Genomic DNA, 24187 nt, shown 5'->3' on the forward strand with positions numbered 1-24187 from the left:
CTGTACTGGGGAATGTCCCCAGGAAAATTCAATCTATTGCTCTTGAGCTGGGGCATAGCTCTACAAATACCAAAATTTACATGCATACAGTGATCTAAGTGGTTTCAAAACTAATGTAGGTCATCTTTGAAGAGGTGTTTGAGGCACTGAAAACTCAAGCCAGGCTCTGGCTCAGCTCAGGGTCCTGTTGGAACCTCGAGCCCATAACGAGCCAAGCTTTTAAGTGGCTTCTGCCTGCCACCCTCCCTCTACCCAGGATGTGGTGTTCCGTCCGGAGCTGCTGACTTTGGTACTTGGAAACCAGGGGCCAGATGTACAATGCCCAAAATGGCACCGCGCAAATTGCGAGTTTTTTAGAACTCGCAATTTGCGAGGCACTATTTTGGATGTATAACAGTGTGTAACACACTGTTAGCGATTCCCAATGGGGTCGCAAATAAAGAGGCTCATGAATATTAATGAACCTCTCACAATTTGCGACCCCATTGGGAATGACAGGGCCTCCCAAGTATGGTGGCCTGCTGGGCTCAGTAGACCACCATGTCTGGGACTGCTTTTAAATAAAGCAGTATTTTTTTTTAAATGCTGCTCGTTTTACTTAAAGGAAAATGGGATGCATTAAAAAAAAGAAAAAATGTGTTGTTTTTGTTAACTTTTTTAAGGGCAGGCAGTGGCAGTGGTCCCTGGAACCATTGCCTGCCCTTAAAAAATATTTTCCCCTGCATTTGCAAAGATGAAGGGATCCCCTGGGGACTCCTTCCCTTTTGCGACCCTATTACCACCCCCTTGGGAGATAATTTGCAAGTGTTTTAGTCGCAAAACATGTGTACAAGGCCCTTCCTAATAGCGATTCGCAATTCCAAAACAGCGGTTTGCAAATAAATTACGACTCGCTGTTTTGGAATGGTCCATACCCCTATTGATTTTTGCATGTGCAAACGGGTTTGCAAACCCGTCTGCGCATGCAAAAACCATTGTATGCTAAAGCGGCAATAATGTTATCGCCGTTCTTGGTAATATGGCCAGTAGTAAGTTTAGGATTTTGTCTCAGATTAGATCTGTGAATCGGCCCAGGAGAGCCGATCGAGAAAATCCTAACTTAAGACAAAATACTAATTTAAGACTCAATCCTAACATAAGACAAAATCCTAACTTAAGACAACATACTAACTTTACAACTACTAAATGCCTTCTGAGAATACCAAAAGTAGTAAGTTTAGGATTTTGTCTCAGATTAGTTCTGTGAATCGGCCCCTTCCTGTTTATTTGTTTACTCGCCACCTCCACTTAGTACTTATGTTAGTACCTCTGCATTCAGTACAATTTCATGTGTGATGTTTACAAACAGCCACTGGAGGGCAGCAGAAGTTAGAAGAAGCGAACCGGCGCTGCTCCTGGAGTTGTAAAAGATTATATCCGCAGCAAGGAGGGATTATGTTAGATACAAAAACCACGCGCAACAAAATTCCATCACGGCTGAATGAAAAATATCATTTGATGGCCAGAGTTCGGAATGCACAGAAGGGTCCGTTACAGGGATGTGGATCAGGATTTATAAAAGATGAAAGCAAAATGAGAGAAGGTGCGGGAAGCGCCTTGAAGTAGCCTGCGGAGCTAGAGAACCTCTCCGGGCTGCGCTTAGAGTGAACCCCTGATGGTGCTAAACAACAGCAGTGACCCCCAGCCGCCACTGCAGCGGGCCTGTTCTAGGAAATGTCCTCTGATGAGAGCAGGCGGGAGTGCATTATTGCCTCGCGTCTTTCATCTTCCCTCTCTCCTGTCGCTGCTCGTGACCCCGCGCCCCCTCTGTCTGGTAATAATCCCAGAACTCTTTTCACTTTCGGAACCAGCAGCAGATGTCTTTCATTAATCTGTCCAAACCTGCCATGTATGCCATCAATGCTGCTGCAGTCATCGAGAAATGTGTCGTGTGTGTGCTTGTATGTGTGCATGTATATGTCCGTCTGTGCGTGTATGACAATGTGTGCATGCACATGTGTTTGCGTGTCTGTGCTTGTGACGGTGTGTGCATGTACTTGTGTGTATGCACTTGGTTGTTTTTGTATAAGTACATGTGATTCTGTGTGCTTGAGTTTGTGCGTGTGGATTTTTCTGTGTGTGTGTGTGTCTGTGCATGTATGAGAATGTGTGCATGCATGTGTGTGTGTCGGTGTGTCTGATGGTGTGTGCATAAACTTGTGTGTATGTACTCAGGTGTTTTTGTACTAGTACATGTGATTCTATGTGTGCTTGGGTTTATGCATGTAGATGTTTCTGTATGTGTGCTTGTGTGTGTGTGTCTGTGCATGTATAAGACTTTGTGTATGCATGTGTGTGTGTTCGTGTCTGTGCGTGTGATGGTGTGTGCATGCACTTGTGTGTCTGTACTTGGGTGTTTTTGTACTAGTGCATGTGATTTTATGTGTGCTTGAGTATGTGCGTGTAGATGTTTCTGTATGTGTGCTTGTGTGTGTGTGTCTATGTGTGTATGAGAATGTATGCATACACATGTGTGCGTGTCTCTGCTTGTGATGGTGTGAGCATGCACTTGTGTGTATGTACTTGTTTTTTTAATTATTACTGCATGTGAGTCTATGTGTGTTTGAGTTTGTGCATGTGGATGTTTCTGTATGTTAACTTGTGTGTGTGTCTGTGATTGTGCTAGGCATGTCTGTGCATGTGATTGTGTGCATGTGCATGCACATGTACTTCGGTGTATTCCCTATGTGATGCTATATGTGCTTGAGTTTGTGCATGTGGATTTTCCGTATGTGTGCTTGTGTGTGCTTCTGTGCATGTATGAGAGTGTGTGCAAGCACATGTGTGTGCATGTTTGTATGTGTGTTAGTGTGTGAATGTACTGTGTGTATGTACTTGGGTGTTTTTTTATTAGTGCATGTAATTCTATGTATGCTTGAGTTTTTTCGGATGTTTCTGTATGTGTGCTTGTGTGTGTGTCTGCGCATGTATGAGAATGTGTGCATGCACGTGTGTGTGTGTGTCTGTGTGTCTGATGGTGTGTGAATGTACTTGTGTGTATGTATCTGTTTTTTTATAAGTGCATGTGATTCTATGTATGCTTGAGTTTTTGCGTGTGGATGTTTCTGTATGTGTGCTTGTGTGTGCATCTGTGCATGTATGAGAGTGCGTGCAAGCATGTGTGTGTGCATGTGTTGGTGTGTGAATGTACTTGTGTGTATGTACTTGGGTGTTTTTTATTAGTGCATGTGATTCTATGTGTGCTTGAGTTTGTGCATGTGGATGTTTTTGTATGTGTGCTTATGTGTGCATCTGTGCGTCTATGAGAATGTGTGCATCAACATGTGTGTGCATGTCTGTACATGTGATGGTGTAATGCATATACTTGTGAGCATGTACTTGGATGTTTTTGTACTAGTGCATGTGATTCTATGTGTGTTTGAGTTTCTGCATGTGGATGTGCCTGTATGTGTGCTTGCGTGTGTGCATCTGTGCTTGTGCTGTGCATGTGATGTGTGCATGCACTTGGTGTATACACTTGGGTGGTTTTGTACTTGTGCCTGTGATTCTATATGTGCTTGAGTTTGTGTGGGATGATTTCTCTGTATGTGTGCTTGTGTGAATGAGTGTGTGCATGCACATGTGTGCACATATGATGGTGTGTGCATGTACTGGTGTGTAGGCACTTGGGTGTTTTTCTACTAGTGCATGTGATTCTTTATGTGCTTGAGATTGTGCATGTGAATGTTTCTGTATGTTTGCTTGTGTGTGTCTGTGCAAGTATGAGTGAGTGCATGCATGTGTGTGTGCATGTTTGTGCGTGTGTTGGTGTGTGAATATACTTGTGTGTATTTATTTTGCTGTTTTTGTACTACTGCATGAGATTCTATTTGAGCTTGAGTTTGTGCATGTGGATGTTTCTGTATGTGTGCTTGTGTGTTTGTGCTTGTATGTGTGTTTGTGTATGCACATGTGTGTGTGTCTGTGCATGTGATGGTGTGTGCATGCACTTGGGTATTTTTATACTAGTGCATGTGATTCTATATGTGCTTGAGATTGTGCGTGTGGATGTTTCTGTATGTGTGCTTGTGGGTGTGCTTCTGTGCATGTATGAGAGTGTGCTTGCGCTTGTGAGTGTCTGTGCATATGATGGTGTGTGCACGTGATTGTACTAGTGTGTATGAATGTGGGTGTTATTGTACTAGAGCATGTAATTGTATGTGTGCCTGCTTATGTTTGCTTGCAAGTGAGTGCTTTCATAAATGGTTAAGTAGTTCTAATCGGTGATTAGACAAAATAGAAGGAAAGAAATATTGTTTGGACAAAATATGGTGTCAAGAATATTGAGGACAAAAATCATGAAGGTAAGTAGGTAGATAGGATTTGTGATTTTGTTGCAGAAATGTGTGAGCTTGGTGCAAAGGTCTTGTGAGGGGGTGATGCTGTTAGAGGCGACAAGAGGTGCAGTGAAATCTTTGATGATGGTGCAGATTTCTTTGCTGCTGTTAGGGCCAGCGTCAGTGCAACCTGCAAGAGCTGTGCACTTGGTGTTCCTTAACTGCTGGAAGCAGTGACTTAGGACTGATCTGAAGAGATCTTTATCTGTGGTGTCTTGATAGATATTCCTTTCTGCTCCATTTGCTTGCAGCAGCGTTTTGTCTGAGCTCCTCTGGGTACCAGCAGGCCTGTGGTTGGGCTCTTGCCGTTGACTTGCAGAACCAGAGTGTTGGGCGCACGCGGTTAACCAGCTGTTCATATTCTTGATGGCTTTGGGCAAGTTGCTGGTGTGCTGGGGCTGGTGCTTTGAGAAGGCGGAATGCCACTTGTCTCTGTTGTTGAGTAAACTGAGTCGCTGGCTCAGGTCTACAAGGTTTGTTTTCACACCCACAGGTAACATGAATAAGGTTAATTTAATGTACCAACACTTGAATGTGAAAGACAGGTTTTGTAGCTTCACAGAGCCCCACCGAATACATAGTTGAAGGGGCGTTAATGTTTTTGGGTTACTAACAGTCCCTAAACAGGGATCCAGAGACACAGTGGATAATGGAAACAAACCTATTTTGTTCTCTTCAACACCAAAGACACAAACTGCACTAAGAAAAAGACACTTTAAATATAAGGCATGTTTATTTCACCAATTAGACCCTGTTGCCCAGCACATCTAAAATAACCACACAGACTACAATTAAAACACCGCAAATGCATGTTGGGAACAGCAAAAATAAAATGAACATTTCTACCATGGTTAAAATGTCATCTGAAAATCTAACACCCTAAAACCTACTTCTATGCGCTATGCTAGGGAGTATAACTTGCTTCTAGATTTTCTTAGGGAGAATCAGCACACTGCAAACCTGTTTACAGTCACACTCTGTAATTAACAGTAGTCGTGGTTGCTGTGTTCTCTGTGAAAGACAAACACAGGTTGCATCAGCATCAGCTTCTCCCGGACGCGGGTTAGATTTCAGCTTTCAGAAGAAAGTGCGATACGGCAGCATCTCAGGCAGTCAAGATCTTCTCTCGCAGAATCTTGTGTGATAATCTTTAGCCAAGGACCTCTCCTGACAAGTGGCGGTCCTTTTATGCTATATCTTATCTAAGATGGAATTTCCAACATTTTCCTAGTAATGCTTGTTATAACCAAATAGCATCAAGATGCTAGTCTAAGATGCATTCTTTCAAACAAATATGACAATTTAGACTACCGTTTTGGCTATTGATCTTGTTTGACCTCCAAATTGAGATAACAAGGCACTTGTTCTAGACTGATGGCGCATCAGGTGTTATAGCGAAAAAGATGTCATCGTGACCCCGGACGGCTTGACTTCAAGGTTGCTTCATTTCAAGGTTGAAATATACCATCACTACGTCGTGATCTTGTATTGAATTATGACCTCGGTATCTACTACCAGCCCTTACGAAATTTGCTTTGTATTTTATTGAGGTCATCACTGAACATTTGTGCACGTTTATCACAATGGTATGGACTTTTGCGCTCTGTACAATTTAAAGGAAATACATTAGCAAAATCAAATTTGCCCTGAAGAAGTCCTGTTAGGACGAAACGCGTTGGCTACCTCGTGTTTGGCTACTTCGTTTGTTACACAAGATACAAAAAGAGACAAAAAGAAAAAAAAGAAAAACTTTTTTTTGAATAAAGAAGTCATACCATGACCTGCTTTTTTCTGTTTTCTTGAAAAAGTATGTATTTTTATATGCTCTAAATCACTGAATGGAGTGCCGGATCACTGTATGCTAAATTATTATTTTGTGGATTATTCCATAGGAGACGGAAGGGTTTTGCGTCTCAGGTCCTAGGCACCCAAATTGACTATTTGATCCAACTAAGGAGTTAGGTGCGGTCACCATTGCCTCATACCCAGTTCTTGTATGCTAAAGTCTTATTGATGTCTATACATGAGTGATTTGACACTTTCACAGGGTCTGGGACTGATAAGGATAGATGACATCTGTGTCAAAGGCTGACATGTTGATGATTCTGCAAAAATACAGAAAATGAAGCCTTTGCGTACTTAAAAGTGAGTCGGGCCTTATAGTCATTACATCACTGTGATGCTTTTCCAGCGGCAGTGGGTCGTTCTGGTTGTGGTAGGTCAGTGGTGGTGCAGGATAGTTATGCTAAAAAGTCACAATGGTCTGTCCAGGTCATAGTTGATGGCTTGTCAACTGCAATGTTATGTTGCTGATTAAAGTGAAAATTGTGTTCAGTAGATCTGTGGCGGTGGGTCTGGGTTCGGTAATGTGCTGGGTAAGGCCAAGGTTTCGAGGTTTTCTAGAACAGGCGTAGAGTTTGGGTCGGTGTTCTCTTCTAGCTAAAAATGCGGCTCCGTTGGGAGGATGAAAATGCTGGCATTGATGAAGGAGGATGTGACGAAGTCTGTGATGCTGCTGGCAAAATTGGTGTGGGGTCCTGGTGGACTCTATATTAGGGTTCCGCCCATGGAGAATTTGGCTGTGCTACATATCTTGAATGTGAGGTGTTCTATATAACTGGTGGGGGAGTCTGTGTAGGTGGTGGAGCTGATGGTATCTCAACATGATGGTGACTCCACCTCCAGGCTTGTGCTGACAGTCTTGCCTGACAATGTTGCAGCTGGTGGGGATGGCTACAGAGATGCCTGGTGCAGACATCTCGGTTAGCCATGAGGATGAGCCTGTCCCGAACATGTCGAGCAGTCGGTCCGTGGCTTGTTTGGTGAGTGAGTGGGTGTTGAGGAGCATGCATTTAAGCATGGCGTGTTGTCTGGGTGGTGTTTGGACTGTGTGAGAGGATGGCTGGTATGTGTGAGTGAGGTTTTTAGTGCTGTTGGTGTGAGCGTGGTGGGTGCAGGGTGTGGGAAAGTGCATGAGAACTTTCAGGAGGCATATGTGAATGCTCCTACTGTATTATATGCTGCAGTAGGGCAGCAGTGCGGTGAGCAGCGACCGAGGTTGAAAGCATGGAGGAGCATGGCAAGTTAGAGGTAGATAAAAGGACAGCCAAGGGTCGCAGCACTGGACAAAGTTCAGGTGCAGAAAAACCTTCCTTTGGCACACCGAGCACCAGTGGCGTGCCTGCTGCACACATCCTCTTCATGTCCGCGCTGCAGCTGTTATTAGATAGGTCCTGGGGAGGGGGGAAGAGCCAGGGTGGCATGGGCGGGAAACCAGTGATGTCACGTCTTCTGCAAGATGTTTCATGGGAAATGAAGTCCCCTTGCTTGTATTCTTTTAAAGATGGTTTTGGCGGGAAACAAGTGATGTCACTTCTTCTGCAAGATGTTTAATGGGAAATGAAGTCCCTTTGCTTGTATTCTTTTAAAGGTGGTTTTGGTTGGAAACCAGAGATGTCACTTCCTGGGCAGATGGATGATGGGAAATCCAGTGATGTGACTTTATGTGCTGGTGGACTACTTTTCCAGGACACAGCAACTTCTGGATTTCCTTTGATGAGTATTTATTGCATTGCAGAACATCTAGTCCTTCCTGAGAGCTGGTCCTCCGTGCAGAGATGCTTATGCACACTACAAATTAGGATAGAAGTTCATTGTGAGAACTATATTGATGTCTCAATGTCTGAATACTGCGTAAGCAGCGCTTGGTGTAGGCCAGGGTAGAAGTTCTTTCTGAGAGGATGGTTGATATATCAGTGTGGACACATCAGTGCACATTCCAGGCCAGGAGAGGAGTGCATTGCGTTAGATGTGCAGGCTGTTGTGAGCTGAGATACCACATTGGTGATGGTGGAGGTCAGGTTAGGCTGCAGTTTCAGAGCTCTCCTGGGTACCCGTGCAAACTTCAGATAAGGAAGAAAGTTCTTTTTGTGGTGCCTGGAGTGTGCACCACTTGTGCAAGATGACAATCAGGACAGAGGTGCATTAAGGGAGCTCTGTATGAGTCTCGTTATACCAGGGAGGACCTAAAAGTGCTGTGATGATCATGAAGTTAGCTCTGTGGATGTCTCAGAACTATTTTTAGTAGTGCATAGTGGGTGCTATGGTACATTAAAGGGTATTCTGAGAGCTCAGTGAATGTCTTGGCTCTATTAACATAGTGCATAGTGAGTACTATACTATGATAAAGAGATATTGTGAGACCTCTGCGAATGTCTTAGCACAACTTGCAACAGTGCACTGTGTGAGTATTGTGAAAGTTCAGTGACTGCCTTAGCAGTACTTGTCGTGCATGGAGGGTACTATGCTAGGATACAGGGGATGGTGGAAGTTCTGTGAATGTCTTCGAACTGTTAGTAATAATAGCACATTGTTGGAGCTCAGCTATAATAAAGAGTACTATAATATGAGAAAGGGGTATTGTGAGAGCTCTGCAACTCTCTCAGTAGTGGAATATTGGTGAATTGTGCAGATCAGAGGAGGTGCAGTTTGTGAGTATTGTCAAAGCCTCATTACTGGGATATCAGTAAATGCTGCAGGTCAGGCTATAGGGGCAATATGTGAGAGCCCTTTGAATGCCTCAGTACTGGGATATCAGTGGATGCTAGCGGTGAGGATAGGCCACTGCAGCCTGGCCTGACCTGTGCCTGTTCTGTGTGTGAGGATGACTAATGCAACTGCCTGGCCTGGTCTGTGCCTGCTCTGTGTGTGAAGATGACTAATGCCACTGCAGCCTGGCCTGACCTGTGCCTGCTCTGTGTGTGAGGATGACTAATGCAACTGCCTGGCCTGGTCTGTGCCTTCTCTGTGTGTGAAGATGGCTAATGCCACTGCTGCCTGACCTGTGCCTGCTCTGTGTGTGAGGATGACTAATGCCACTGCTGCCTGCCCTGTGCCTGCTCTGTGTGTGAGGATGACTAATGCCGCTGCAGCCTGGCTTGACCTGTGCCTGCTCTGTGTGTGAGGATGACTAATGCCACTGCTGCCTGCCCTGTGCCTGCTCTGTGTGTGAGGATGACTATTGTCACTGCTGCCTGACCTGTGCCTGCTCTGTGTGTGAGGATGACTAATGCCACTGCTGCCTGCCCTGTGCCTGCTCTGTGTGTGAGGATGACTAATGCCACTGCTGCCTGACTTGTGCCTGCTCTGTGTGTGAGGATGACTAATGCCACTGCTGCCTGACCTGTGCCTGCTCTGTGTGTGAGGATGACTATTGTCACTGCTGCCTGACCTGTGCCTGCTCTGTGTGTAAGGTTGACTAATGCCACTTCTGCCTGACCTATGCCTGTTCTGTTTGTGAGGATGGCTAATGCCACTGCTGCCTGGCCTGTGCCTGCTCTGTGTGTAAGGATGACTAAGGCCACTGCTGCCTGACCTGTGCCTGCTCTGTGTGTGAAGATGACTAATGCCACTGCTGCCTGACCTGTGCCTGTTCTGTGTGTGAGGATGACTAATGCCACTGCCTGGCCTGGCCTGTGCCTGCTCTGTGTGTGGGGATAACTAGTGTCACTGCTGCCTGACCTGTGCCTGCTCTGTGGTGAGGATGACTAATGCCACTGCAGCCTGGCCTGACCTGTGCCTGCTCTGTGTGTGAGGATGACTAATGCAACTGCCTGGCCTGGTCTGTGCCTGCTCTGTGTGTGAAGATGGCTAATACCACTGCTGCCTGACCTGTGCCTGCTCTGTGTGTGAGGATGACTAATGCCACTGCTGCCTGCCCTGTGCCTGCTCTGTGTGTGAGGATGACTAATGCCGCTGCAGCCTGGCCTGACCTGTGCCTGCTCTGTGTGTGAGGATGACTAATGCCACTGCTGCCTGCCCTGTGCCTGCTCTGTGTGTGAGGATGACTAATGCCACTGCTGCCTGCCCTGTGCCTGCTCTGTGTGTGAGGATGACTAATGCCACTGCTGCCTGACTTGTGCCTGCTCTGTGTGTGAGGATGACTAATGCCACTGCTGCCTGACCTGTGCCTGCTCTGTGTGTGAGGATGACTATGGTCACTTCTGCCTGACCTGTGCCTGCTCTGTGTGTGAAGATGACTAATGCCATTGCTGCCTGACCTGTGCCTGCTGTGTGTGAGGATGACTAATGCCACTGCCTGGCCTGGCCTGTGCCTGCTCTGTGTGTGAGGATAACTAGTGTCACTGCTGCCTGACCTGTGCCTGCTCTGTGTGTGAGAATGACTAGTGTCACTGCTGCCTGACCTGTGCCTGCTCTGTGTGTGAGGATGACTAATGCCACTGCAGCCTGGCCTGACCTGTGCCTGCTCTGTGTGTGAGGATGACTAATGCAACTGCCTGGCCTGGTCTGTGCCTGCTCTGTGTATGAAGATGGCTAATGCCACTGCTGCCTGACCTGTGCCTGCTCTGTGTGTGAGGATGACTAATGCCACTGCTGCCTGCCCTGTGCCTGCTCTGTGTGTGAGGATGACTAATGCCGCTGCAGCCTGGCCTGACCTGTGCCTGCTCTGTGTGTGAGGATGACTAATGCCACTGCTGCCTGCCCTGTGCCTGCTCTGTGTGTGAGGATGATAATTGTCACTGCTGCCTGACCTGTGCCTGCTCTGTGTGTGAGGATGACTAATGCCACTGCTGCCTGCCCTGTGCCTGCTCTGTGTGTGAGGATGACTAATGCCACTGCTGCCTGACCTGTGCCTGCTCTGTGTGTGAGGATGACTATTGTCACTGCTGCCTGACCTGTGCCTGCTCTGTGTGTGAGGATGACTAATGCCACTTCTGCCTGACCTATGCCTGTTCTGTGTGTGAGGATGGCTAATGCCACTGCTGCCTGGCCTGTGCCTGCTCTGTGTGTGAGGATGACTAATGCCACTGCTGCCTGACCTGTGCCTGCTCTGTGTGTGAGGATGACTAATGCCACTTCCTGGCCTGGCCTGTGCCTGCTCTGTGTGTGAGGATAACTAGTGTCACTGCTGCCTGACCTGTGCCTGCTCTGTGTGTGAGGATGACTAGTGCCACTGCTGCCTGACCTGTGCCTGCTCTGTGTGTGAAGATGACTAATGCCACTGCTGCCTGACCTGTGCCTGCTCTGTGTGTGAGGATGACTAATGCCACTGCATGGCCTGGCCTGTGCCTGCTCTGTGTGTGAGGATGACTAGTGTCACTGCTGCCTGACCTGTGTCTGCTCTGTGTGTGAGGATGATTAATGTCACTGCTGCCTGACCTGTGCCGGCTCTGTGTGTGAGGATGACTAATGCCACTGCTACCTGACCTGTGCCGGCTATGTGTGTGAGGATGACTAGTGCCACTTCCGCCTGACCTGTGCCTGCTCTGTGTGTGAGGATGACTAGTGCCACTGCTGTCTGACCTGTGCCTGCTCTGTGTGTGAGGATGACTAGTGCCACTGCTGCCTGACCTGTGCCTGCTCTGTGTTTGAGGATGACTAGTGTCACTGCTGCCTGACCTGTGCCTGCTCTGTGTGTGAGGATGATTAATGTCACTGCTGCCTGACCTGTGCCGGCTCTGTGTGTGAGGATGACTAATGCCACTGCTACCTGACCTGTGCCGGCTATGTGTGTGAGGATGACTAGTGCCACTTCCGCCTGACCTGTGCCTGCTCTGTGTGTGAGGATGACTAGTGCCACTGCTGCCTGTGCCTTCCTAATAGAGATAGCCAGTGGCCTGGCCTGAGTATGTTTTATGTGTGAGGATACCTAGCACCGCTGCTGCCTGGCCTGTGCTTCTTCTCTGTGTGAGGGTGGCTAGTGCCCCTGCTGTCTGGCCTGCGTCTGCTCTATGTGCGAGGATAGTTCCGCTGTCAATGATACGTGTTAGAGTTAGCTTCACCTTAAATAAGATTGCGGGGATAAATCAAAGGCCACGCACAGCTCTCTTTTTTACAATTTTGTCTGTCAAAGAAGTGAGAAATTGGTACTATCACTCCAGTTGTTTGGAATCACACAATCATTTCCATGAATATGATTATATATAGGCACTACAGTCAACATCTGACTGTGTATTTTTGCTAAATCCTAGCATGTGGATTTCTTCACCACACCTGATAAACTTAACGATATGTTTACTACTGTGGAGTGCATGATTAGCCTGAATCTAGTATGCTTGATATCATGTTGTTTTCTCTTTCAGAACAAAATGTTGGTGAACTAATCGTAAGTTTGGTGGTCAACAAAATCACTCTTTAAGTGCACCCTAGCGAGTGCACTCTTCTCACCGGTCCTGAAGAAAGCCTTGCTACTATGCATCACATGGCTGAAACATGTAGACCTTTTCACTTTTTCTTATAAACGGACGTCTGTGACCAAGAAAGTCACAACTGACATCCACTAGTTTTACTTTTAACTTTGCCCTATGACCCCATTATTAAAACTTCTTTGAGGAGTCACAGAGGCAATTTTAAAAATTCACTTGCACTTTTTCATTCATGTAAAAAAAAAAACGCTCTTCTGTAATTCAGGCGTCGTAGCACACCCGAGTGGCACTCGGCCCCTCGGGTGGAAACCCAATGATGAAGCAGGCCACCAACTAGGTTGATGGGGGAGGGTTCTTTTATTAAAAAAAAGTAATACTTTTTCTTCTCCGACCACAGTAATCCTTTCTAGGCATGACTCCTTCTTAGTTGTAGTCGAGGATATCTCCCTCTACTTCCTGGCCTGTGCCTGCTCAATGTGTGAGGCTAGCATGCACTGCTGCCTGGTCTGTGTTTCTTGTGTGTCTGAGGATAGCCAGTGCCGCAATGGCCTGGTCCGTGCCTGCTCTATGTGTGAGCGTAGCCAGTGCCGTTTTGGCCTGACCTGTGCCTGTTCTCTGTGTGTGAGGCTAGCCAGCACTGCTGCCTGGTCTGAGTCTCTTGTGTGTCTGAGGATAGCAAGCACCGCTATGGCCTGGTCTGTGCCTGCTCTATGTGTGAGCGTAGCCAGTGCCGTGGTGGCCTGACCTGTGCCTGTTCTCTGTGTGTGAGGCTAGCCAGCACTGCTGCCTGGTCTGAGTCTCTTGTGTGTCTGAGGATAGCAAGCACCGCTATGGCCTGGTCTGTGCCTGCTCTATGTGTGAGCGTAGCCAGATGTGTGGTGGCCTGACCTGTGCCTGTTCTCTGTGTTTGAAGATAGCCAGCACTGCTGCCTGGTCTGAGTCTCTTGTGTGTCTGAGGATAGCAAGCACCGCTATGGCCTGGTCTGTGCCTGCTCTATGTGTGAGCGTAGCCAGATGTGTGGTGGCCTGACCTGTGCCTGTTCTCTGTGTTTGAGGATAGCCAGCACTGCTGCCTGCTATGTGCCTACTCTATGTGTGAGGGAATCTTGCATTGATGCTACCCATGATGTGTCATTGCTGAGGGATAGTGAAGCTTTTACTGCCACTGCCTCTATGGTATCTACACTGTGTGTGTCAAAGAAGCTTGCCCTGCCTGTTCAGCATCCACTCTGCACAGGCAGAGAAGATACATCTTCTGTTCTTCCTCTCATATAGTATATTTTGTACCTGGACTGCTTGCACACATTCCCATCACTGCAGCCTCTTATACCCATTCTAGCTGTGCACAGGAACCGTTGAATGAATTAATTAATTGACTTTTATGGTATGTTCCCTACTTATGCAGTCTCACAGGGGGCTGCATAAGTAAGAGACCACACATTACTGAATGATAAGCAGATCATTCTAAGTGTAAATGAGATCATGTACCACTGTCTTACATACTGAAACAGGTGGGACATAAATATTTTTAGAGGGTGCAGAAGAGAAAAGCAAGAGCTAGTGCCTGCAGATCTATGGGAACCAAAAGTTCGGTTGGAGTTAAACTTTATCCCAAGTTTCTTGCTGTACCAGTGGGGCCAGAGGTGTCTCCTAATTCCTCCTTCCACCAGATTGACAACCTTGTTGAATGAGAGCCACCAGGTACCAAAATATCTGTTTTATATGAATTCAGTTTCAGGCAACTATTTTTTATACAATGGGCAACCTGATTGAGACAGGCTTTGGAAGCTTGCTCTCTCATTTTCCAATGCTTTATATCTTCTGATGCAGTCCATGTTGTTGCTGTTTTGTGTCTGAAACATGTTGAGTGACTCTCTGAACAACCTGTTCATGCAGATTTCAGGTCAACTGCTCTTTCTCCAACTATTCTTCATGTGAGTTGTTGGACTTGGTCCTTTTTGCAGGTTTATCCCTGCACTTTGTGCCATCCTCTGACCTGTTTTTGTTGATTTTAGGACTCTGGGCACTCTACCACTGCTGATCAGTGCTAAAATTCATATGCTCTCCCTATTGTAAATTGATGTATGGATTTGTGACTCCATGATTGGCTTTTTGGTTTACTTGTTAGACCCTAGTACAGTGCACTGCATGTGCCCAGGGCTTGTAAATCAAATACTGCTGTTGGGCTTGCAGCACTGGTTGTGCACCCACAGAAGCAGCTTGTAACGTGTGTCTCAGGTCTGCCATTGCAGAGCCTATGTGCACTCTGGTACTGCCATGTTGATTGGCAAGTGCACCATTTGCCAGCCCCTAAACCTTTCCTTTTCTGCATATTAGTCACCCCTATGGTAGGCCCAAGGGCAGGGTGCATTGTAGGTTAAGGGTAGGACATGCCCTGGTGTGTGTGGTATGTCCTAATAGTGAATTACAGTCATTTTCGTTTTTTACTATTGCAAGACTACTTGTTCCCCATAGGCCAGAATGGGTAGTTTGATTATATCATCTTATAATCCTAACTGACTCAGGGAACTAGGTAGAAAATTGAGTTTAGTATGCCTGAACTCAGATTGATAAAATACATATTTTAGTGAAGTTGGTTTTAACATTCTGTGTTTGAAAATACCACTTTTAGAAAATGGGTATTTTCTTGCCTAACTATCCAAGCCTGCCTCTGCTAGGTTGTATATTCCTTGTCTGGAGTTTGAGTGACAGGGGCTGGGGGATTCCAGGAGACAGGGTGAGTCAGCACAGGGCTGAATAGAGCAGGGCTGAATAGAGCTATCTGCATGTAAATGGGTGGGAGAAGTTGCCCCTGGTACCTGAAAAGGGCTGGGCCTGCCTTCCACAATGCTGGCTCCACCTCCTGTGGTGCTCTGATGTCCCAGGCCCACACTGTCAAAGGAAAGAAGGAGCCTTGCCAACAAAGTGCTCCAGGGCTGCACAGAACTGGTTTAGACTGGGTACAGGACCCTCTGCCTTCAAAGGACAAAGGATTTGCTAGTATAAATATTGGGACCCAGACCTAACAACTTTAGATCACTTTTGGGAAACAAGAAGAACCTTTGCTGAGGAGAGTAACCAGAGAAATTGAGGAGGAGACTATCCCTAAGCTGAGTAGTGTTTGGGGGATTGGCCTGCAGTGGTTGCCTAACTGCCAAAGAAAGGACAAAGGACTTTGTGCTACTTTCAAATCAACTTGTAAAGGATCTCCAAGGGCTTGAGATAGAGCTTGCCTCCTGCTGAAGTCTCAGGGACAACAGACTTCACCAGGCAGCTTCCCTGCCTTCCCTTGCTGGGAATTGAAGTGCCTTCTGTTGCGATGGGCCTTCTGAGAGACTGTGTGTCGCTGAAAGCTGGAAGCTCGCTTCAAGACGAAGTAGAGTGTTGCCACCACAGCTGTTGTCATCGCATCCCTGAAGAAGGGTGTCGCTGTCACAGCGGACGCCGTCGCATCACCGGAGAAGCGTACCACCGCTGCTGCTGTGCCATTGCATCACCCGAAGCGCCTCGCATCACCGGAGAAGAGTGTCCCAGTCGCAGGAGACGCCGTCGCATCACTGGAGAAGCATCTTGCAGGGCCTGTCGTGGCTCAGAAGAATTGTTGAGTCGCCGCACGGCTGTCGGGCGTGCATGCATAATTGTCGCAACAAGAGGAAGACACCATTTTGTTTCATTACACCGGATCTTCATCGCTTCACGCGCTGCTGGTCGCATCACCACGGAAGCGCAGTATGAAACCGACACGTCACCTCCCCAAGCGGAGAATAACCAACGCATCCCCTACGCAGCAGTAGGGACCTGATGCATCACCGTTCTTGCGTGTAAGGAACCAACGCATCACCTTCCCCGCAACACTTTCATTGTATAGCGTTACGTATCCACAGGTACATTGAACTCAAAATGTTGCATTTTACATCTAAAGAGGACTAAGCTATTTCTACCATTTTTAAAGTACAGTATTGTGGATTTTTGTTGTTTGTGGTCTTGTGTTAAGTCTATATAAAAATACTTATTTTTATACTACAACTTGTGTGGTGTCAGTCTGTAGTGTTGTCACAGGTTACTGTATGTGTTCACAAATGCTTTACACACTACCTCTGAGATACGCCTGTCTGCTCGTGCCAAGCTACCAAGGGGGTGAGCAGGGGTTATTTTAGGAGTGTACCCCCCAGGATATCCTGACTAGACGCAAGGGTCCCTATTTGGTCAAAGGTACCTATCTCTGCCAACTAGAGACCCCCCAAATCTAACATGAGTGAAGGCTGCACTGCTGCCACCTGGTGTGTATCTGAATTGTGTGTGTAGAAAGCTTGCATTGCAACTCAGCTTGAAGTTTGTATTTGTAGGATACTTGCACTAAAAATGTATTGTTAAATTGCCAAACTCTGTATTTATAGTAAATGAAACCTTTAAGAATCTGTAACAAGATTATCTATTTTTGTTTAGGGGCAGACTGCCAGGTGCTGTACAAAGCTGCTATAAGACAGAAATTTTCAAAAGTGAAGGATTACAACTCCCTACCTGGAGAGTGGGTGGACCTGGAACAACGCTACATAAGGCTACTTATCATAAAAAAACACTGCAACACCACCCAGAGAGAGCAGGCCATAGTATCCCGCGGCAGTACCCACCTCGAAGTACTCAAAGGGTTCCAAGATGGCGGAGCAGCCAGAGTGCACCTGGAAACAATTCTGGATAAAATCCAGAATGGGCAAGCACCGCTGACCCTGATCCTGCAGGGGGCGGCAGGCATCGGCAAAAGCTACACTCTGAGTAAGATGATGCTGGACTGGGCATGCGGCCGCCTATATCCGGAAAAGTTTGAATATGTCTTCCACCTCAACCTCAAGGAGCTTAGCATTGAGAAGCGACCCGTCAGCCTGGAGGACCTAATATTGGCCAACTTCAAAGGCCTTCAGCCATCCCTTCAACAAATACTCTCCAGACCGGAGAAGATCCTTTTTCTTATGGATGGTTTTGATGAGGTGAAGCACCTCTACGACCATGCTGAGGAGATCGTGTCTGCAAACACGCAAACCCCTTACCCTGCTCCTGTCACTGTGGCCCTACTCCTTACAAGGCAACTCCTCCCAGAATGCAGTCTTCTGATCACCACAAGGCCATCAGCCTTGGAGAAACTTGAGGTCTATCTCAGTGCAGACTGTTACCTTGAGGTCCTGGGTTTCCTGGAGGAAGAGAGAAGGGCTTTCTTCTATACCTACTTTCAAGATAACCACTTGGCCTTGGAGGCGTACCAAGCCATCCAAGAGAATGACACCATCTCCACCATGTGCTTTGTGCCCATGGTGTGCTGGATTGTCTGTACGGTTCTGAAAAAGCAGATGGAGATGGGTCATGGCCTGGTCAACATCCAGACCACAACGCACATCTTTCTACACTTTACTCAGATCATGCTGAGGCACCACCATAGTGGACTTCCTAGGGGCAGTGCAGAGAGGACATCCATGCAGGATCTTCTGGAAAAGGTTGGATCCTTGGCCCTCAGTGGCATACTAAGACAGCAGGTTATTTTCGAGGCTGAAGATCTGGTGGCGCATGACCTGGAGGCCTCTGAGATCCCATCAACCTTCTTAAATGCTTTGCTTCGGCAGACCGTCACTGTAGAAGCCGTCTACAGCTTTGGGCATGTGACTCTTCAGGAGTTTTTCGCAGCCCTTTTTTATTTTTTCGCCAGCCAGAAGGAGCAGTGGGAGAAAGACATCAGCAATTTGCTTGAAGAAGGACTGAAAGCAGAAAATGGCCACTTGATTCTCACCATCCGCTTCCTGTTCGGCTTGAGCAACCACCAGTCCTGGCAAATGTTGTCCCAGCTCACCCGAGATAAGTCATCCTCCTCGCGGTTCGTGCCGTCCATTCTTCATGCCCCGCTGCTCAGCTGGATTCAAAGGGCGGCCCGCTCCCCGAGACTCAGTGACCCCAACTTCCACCTCGAGCTTCTGCATTGCCTCTATGAGGCTCACCAGGAGGACTTAGTGCGGCACGCCATGGCTGAGCTCGACAACATCCGCTTCATGGTCTTCCCCCTGAAAAGGAATGACTGCATGGCCTTGGCCTACTGCATGCAGTGCTGCAACACCGTGCAGAACCTGTACCTCTTCTGCTGCAGACTGGGGGCGGAAGAGGTGAAGCTGCTGCAACCTGCGTTGAAGAAATGCCAAGTGCTAGAGTAAGTGGAACGTCTCCAAGTGCTAGAGTAAGTGGAACGTCGCCAAGTGCTAGAGTAAGTGGAACGTCGCCAAGTGCTAGAGTAAGTGGAACATCGCCAAGTGCTAGAGTAAGTGGAACATCGCCAAGTGCTAGAGTAAGTGGAACGTCTCCAAGTGCTAGAGTAAGTGGAACGTCTCCAAGTGCTAGAGTAAGTGGAACGTCGCCAAGTGCTAGAGTAAGTGGAATGTCGCCAAGTGCTAGAGTAAGTGGAACATCGCCAAGTGCTAGAGTAAGTGGAACGTCGCCAAGTGCTAGAGTAAGTGGAAAGTCGCCAAGTGCTAGAGTAAGTGGAATGTCGCCAAGTGCTAGAGTAAGTAGAACGTCGCCAAGTGCTAGAGTAAGTGGAACGTCTCCAAGTGCTAGAGTAAGTGGAACGTCGCCAAGTGCTAGAGTAAGTGGAACGTCGCCAAGTGCTAGAGTAAGTGGAACGTCTCCAAGTGCTAGAGTAAGTGGAACGTCGCCAAGTGCTAGAGTAAGTGGAACGTCTCCAAGTGCTAGAGTAAGTGGAACGTCGCCAAGTGCTAGAGTAAGTGGAACGTCGCCAAGTGCTAGAGTAAGTGGAACGTCTCCAAGTGCTAGAGTAAGTGGAACGTCGCCAAGTGCTAGAGTAAGTGGAACGTCGCCAAGTGCTAGAGTAAGTGGAACGTCTCCAAGTGCTAGAGTAAGTGGAAAGTCGCAATTTCAAAATGAAGATCTAGCAGCTCCCCACACGATGGCTTTGTCTCGTTTTTGCCAACAGAGTCAGTGATATTACCGCCTTTGACTCTATGCATCAGAAGTCACCTAGTCTACTGCCCATTTCAAGCACAATGTGCCTCTGCAAGTTGCAGGTATAGTGAGGGTTCATCTGACAAATACATGTTCTTTGATCTCTTCAGAGAAATAAAACTTAAAACTGTAAATTTTCATTGAAAAGACATTTCTTTGCTGTTTACCCTGACCTCAACTCATTCCTGAAACTTGGCACATTCTTAAGCCCTGACCCTAGTCATGTGTGCCTAAGCCTTACCCTTTCCTTACCTTAACCTCAAACTTAAACATGACATTCGCCTTGATTCTAAACCTGAACCTATGCCCATCCCCAACCAAAATGTTGACTTTGTCCTTCACCTTATTATCTCAGTTTCAATGATGTTCATGTTTCTGTTTATTATTTCTCTAATTTTGTTTTATAATGAAACTCTTCATTGAAATATGTTTTCTCCAAAAGCTCCTGGGAGCAAATCTTATGAACAGAGATGGACAAAATGTTGAACTTTTCCTTCATAGTCAAAGTCCGACTTAAACCACAGCAAACTGAGGAGATAGGGTGCCTGGCCTCCTTGCAGCCCATTTGGGCATGGCTATAGCTGTGCAAAAAAAATGCAACTCTTTGCAGGTATTGCCTGGTGCACAGCTCCATTTGGAAAAGCAACACGCGCCGGGCACAGTGCTATTTACTGCAGAAGGGCATGTCAACTCTAGACAAACATTCACATTATACAGATCATGGCAATTGTGTACTTTAGAAAAATGTTTGTATTTGATATTATTTTCTTTATGCTTTACGATAAAAAAATGATATTTCACATGTAGAACTCACAAATCGAAAAGTAGATATACAATCAGAATGATATAATACGAATTAGAACCACATGCACATCTGTATCCAAACAGTCAGTACAAATGATTTGGACTATAAATACGTGTGTTCTTCATAAATTCAATGCAATGGACATAAACCTTCCCTGGTTCAACTTACATGATTTGTAATTCAATATAGTTGATAATTTACAGTCTGACAGTGTTTTTTATGCAAATTAATATACAATAAAAAATCAAATATGCAGAGACTGGTGACATATGTTAAAACCATGGTGCACAGCTCCAGCCATGCTCAATGGGGACAATGTTGACCACTGAGCACAGGCAATCTACCGGCTGAAACTTAGGGCTGCCCATATTCCCAAACAGCGGCAGGAAACAACCATTTTTTTGGCAGCCGCGCGCTGGCAACTCCCCATTACTGCAAACCCCACCCCATAGACCGGGTTACAGTGGAAGGGCCTGCAAGTGCAGGATGCAAAGCACTTCACCCAACACCGCTCACATGCCTGACCAGCAGCAGGATGGTTCTCCTGCTTTGCCTCCGGATATTGAAAGCATTATCTTTGTTCAAATAACTTTGCAAGTTTTGAAAGTTTGCAAAGAAAGTCTTTGCACCCACCTGAAAATGATTCCAACTCAGATCTAGATTCTGCCTTAGCCCTACTCCTCTTTGTCCAGCATGGTCTGTGATGCAATGCCAGCCAGGCTTGCCATTGCCCCAAAGAAGCAGTCCAGAAGTGCTAGAGTGTATGCCTCAGCAAAACTACTGATCTACCTCACAATGCATCTCTGCAGACTTGAGGTGCAGAGGACCATGTTCTTGGGATGTCCTGACCGCATTCTTCCTGTGATGCTACTGAATGCCACCCAAAACTCAACAGGTCCAATCCAGGACACCCTGCAAAGAAAGGTCTCTGCATCGTAGAAGAGAAAGGCTCTGTATTCCTGTGTTGATTCTTGATTCATTGCCCCCAGCTACCCTGAAGGTAAAAGAAGCATAGGGAACCAGAGTATCACTAGGGACCCAGGGTATTAAAGTATTTATAAACACAATGGTCCCTAATACGTTAGATGACAAAAGTAACAAGGCTCTTATTGGGTTACAGTGATATAAAGTGCTTGATGCTCTTTTTAAGTGCGATACACACTAAACAATAGCACTGCCTGTTTGATTCAAATTGCACAATGTAAATAGGGTAGATGTTATAAATCAATGGTGTTTCGGTCCCTTAACGCTATGTGGGATCATCATCAGGACTCAGAGAATGTCTTGCTGCCAGGACCTTGAGAATCGGAGTTCCGGAGGAAGAGTGGCCCGCATGGCGTACACATTGGAGCCAATGGGGCAAGATCTCTTTGCTAAGCTATCTGTGTGATTTTTATTTTTCCTAAGCTACCCACCTGCCTTATCCAATTTTACGGTGGATTTCTCCATCACGTACAGGCATTATTCATGATGCTTTCTGTTGCATGGGGAGTATTTCTCCTCTCTCTTTTTATTGGGGTTCAATGATCTGAGTGCTTCCCCCTTCGGCTCAGCATTCTCAGAGGCTTGATGATGATCCCACATTGCGCTAAGGGATCAAAATGCTGTTGACTTATTACACAGATCGCGTTTACATTATTGTATTTGAATCAAACGGGCCGTGTTCTTATTTCCATGATACACATGTTGATCACTTTATACACTTGTGCTAAATAGAGTAGCAAGCACGTTTTTGTCTCTTGCACCCTTCGTATATCTATATCCATATATATGTTTCGTTAAATAAAGAATGTTGTTCATTGCCTTTATCGTCTCATGTATAAGGGACCACAATGATTATATACCCAGATGGCCTGAAAGCAAAACTCTAGAAGGAAAACATATGTACCAAAGTCCACTTTAGTAAACATTCTCTCTCCACAATCCAATCCAGACCCCTTCCTGAAGGACTTGAAGTGAAAGTCTCTATACACTATGTCAGTCCTTTGATCCATCAAGCACCCCTGAAAGAGAAGGACTGTGCCTCAGAACTTTCATGGGGGAATGGTCTGTAGCCCCTGTCAATCAATGCCATGCAACCAGTAGCCCATGGATGATTAGGATTAAATAAAGATTAAATAAAGATTTCCGTACTGTAACACTTTCAATCTCTTCTGTATGTGATTCACTTTTCCTTCTTCTCTCTCACAGACTGGAGTTTAGTGACCTCCCTGACGCTGCCCGGAAAGACGTCAGCTCCAGCCTTTCTGACCGACAGACAATGACGAGCATCCTCCTTACGAGCCTCATCAATCCTGCTGGTGTGAAGGAGAGCATCTTCAGGTGCAAAGCGATAGAGGGTCCCGGGGAGTGCAGGTAAGTGTTCTACCCTCCCTCCAGAAGATTGACAGATGCAACAGATGAGTCTGGGATATTCCTGGTCTGGCAGATGGCAACATATGTGTCTGGGATATTCCTGGTCTGGCAGATGGCAACAGATGAGTCTGGGATATTCCTGGTCTGGCAGATGGCAACAGATGAGTATGGGATATTCCTGGTCTGGCAGATGGCAACAGATGAGTCTGGGATATTCCTGGACTGGCAGATGGCAACAGATGAGTCTGGGATATTCCTGGTCTGGCAGATGGCAACAGATGAGTCTGGGATATTCCTGGTCTGGCAGATGGCAACAGATGAGTCTGGGATATTCCTGGTCTGGCAGATGGCAACAGATGAGTCTGGGATATTCCTGGTCTGGCAGATGGCAACAGATGAGTCTGGGATATTCCTGGACTGGCAGATGGCAACAGATGAGCCTGGGATATTCCTGGTCAGGGAGACAGCAACAGATGATTCTGGGATATTCCTGGGCTGGCAGATGGCAACAGATGATTCTGGGATATTCCTGGTCTGGCAGATGGCAACAGATGAGTCTGGGATATTCCTGGTCTGGCAGACGGCAACAGATGAGTCTGGGATATTCCTGGTCTGGCAGATAGCAACAGATGAGTCTGGGATATTCCTGGTCTGGCAGACAGCAACAGATGAGTCTGGGATATTCCTGGTCTGGCAGATGGCAACAGATGAGTCTGAGATATTCCTGGTCTGGCAGACAGCAACAGATGCTGGTGCCTCATCTACGAAAGACAGCGGAGAATTAGCGTTATAAGTATTTCGAACATAGCCCTGGAGCGTCAGCCCATTTAGACCAATCCGAGACTTCCATTTTAAAGTTCAGTTGCACTCGAACAGTTATCGTTAGAAGAGGTTAAAAATGTTGACATCTAGTGTAGCCAAACTACAACTAACATGCAGGCAACAGGCACCTGCGGTGAGCAGATTGGTACCACCCCATAATGTCAAGTGGAAAAGGCCAGTTAATAATAAAACTTTTTGCTAAAAGAAGGAATGATGATTTAATTGTAACTAGGCCAATAACTGCAGTTCCTTGCTTGGATAACTACCCTCTGGGGTGTCCGTTCTTCAGTCATGGCAGCACATTGCATTTCAAGGAGTGGAAATTGTTCATCAGCAACAAAGAATGAATGTTCCATAAATTAAACATAGTTTCTAGAGAAAGAATTTCCCTCCCATTACATCAAATTTAGTGTAAGGATAAGACAGATAATTCTCTCTCTAGACTATCTATATTATTGAGGGATAAAATATTTAGGGCCTCATTTATGACCTGGTGGAGGGTACCCCAACCCACTAGAGCGGCAACCTGTGAGACGAACCTGGACCGCCTGGTCTTTATGGAAGGGGGGCCATGTAGCAGTCGGGCCACAGGCTAGCGTTTTCCAACAGGCAAGACAGCGTACGTTCTCCGGAGACTCCTTCTCTAAATGAAGCAGAAGAAACACTGG

General features: G+C 46.6%; 1 protein-coding gene across 1 annotated transcript in view; it reads left to right on the forward strand.

Moving 5' to 3' along the window:
• LOC147684427 (NACHT, LRR and PYD domains-containing protein 3-like) overlaps window positions 1-24187 on the forward strand; it is a 105428-nt gene that overhangs the window by 33275 nt on the left and 47966 nt on the right. The window contains exons 4-5 of the mRNA XM_086940358.1: window positions 16988-18728; window positions 22533-22697. Coding sequence (XP_086796484.1) covers window positions 16988-18728; window positions 22533-22697 — 1906 coding nt within the window. The remainder of the gene's footprint in view (window positions 1-16987; window positions 18729-22532; window positions 22698-24187) is intronic.

Source organism: Lissotriton vulgaris, chromosome 10 (assembly GCF_964263255.1).
Source record: "Lissotriton vulgaris chromosome 10, aLisVul1.2, whole genome shotgun sequence".
Lineage (NCBI taxonomy): Eukaryota > Metazoa > Chordata > Amphibia > Caudata > Salamandridae > Lissotriton > Lissotriton vulgaris.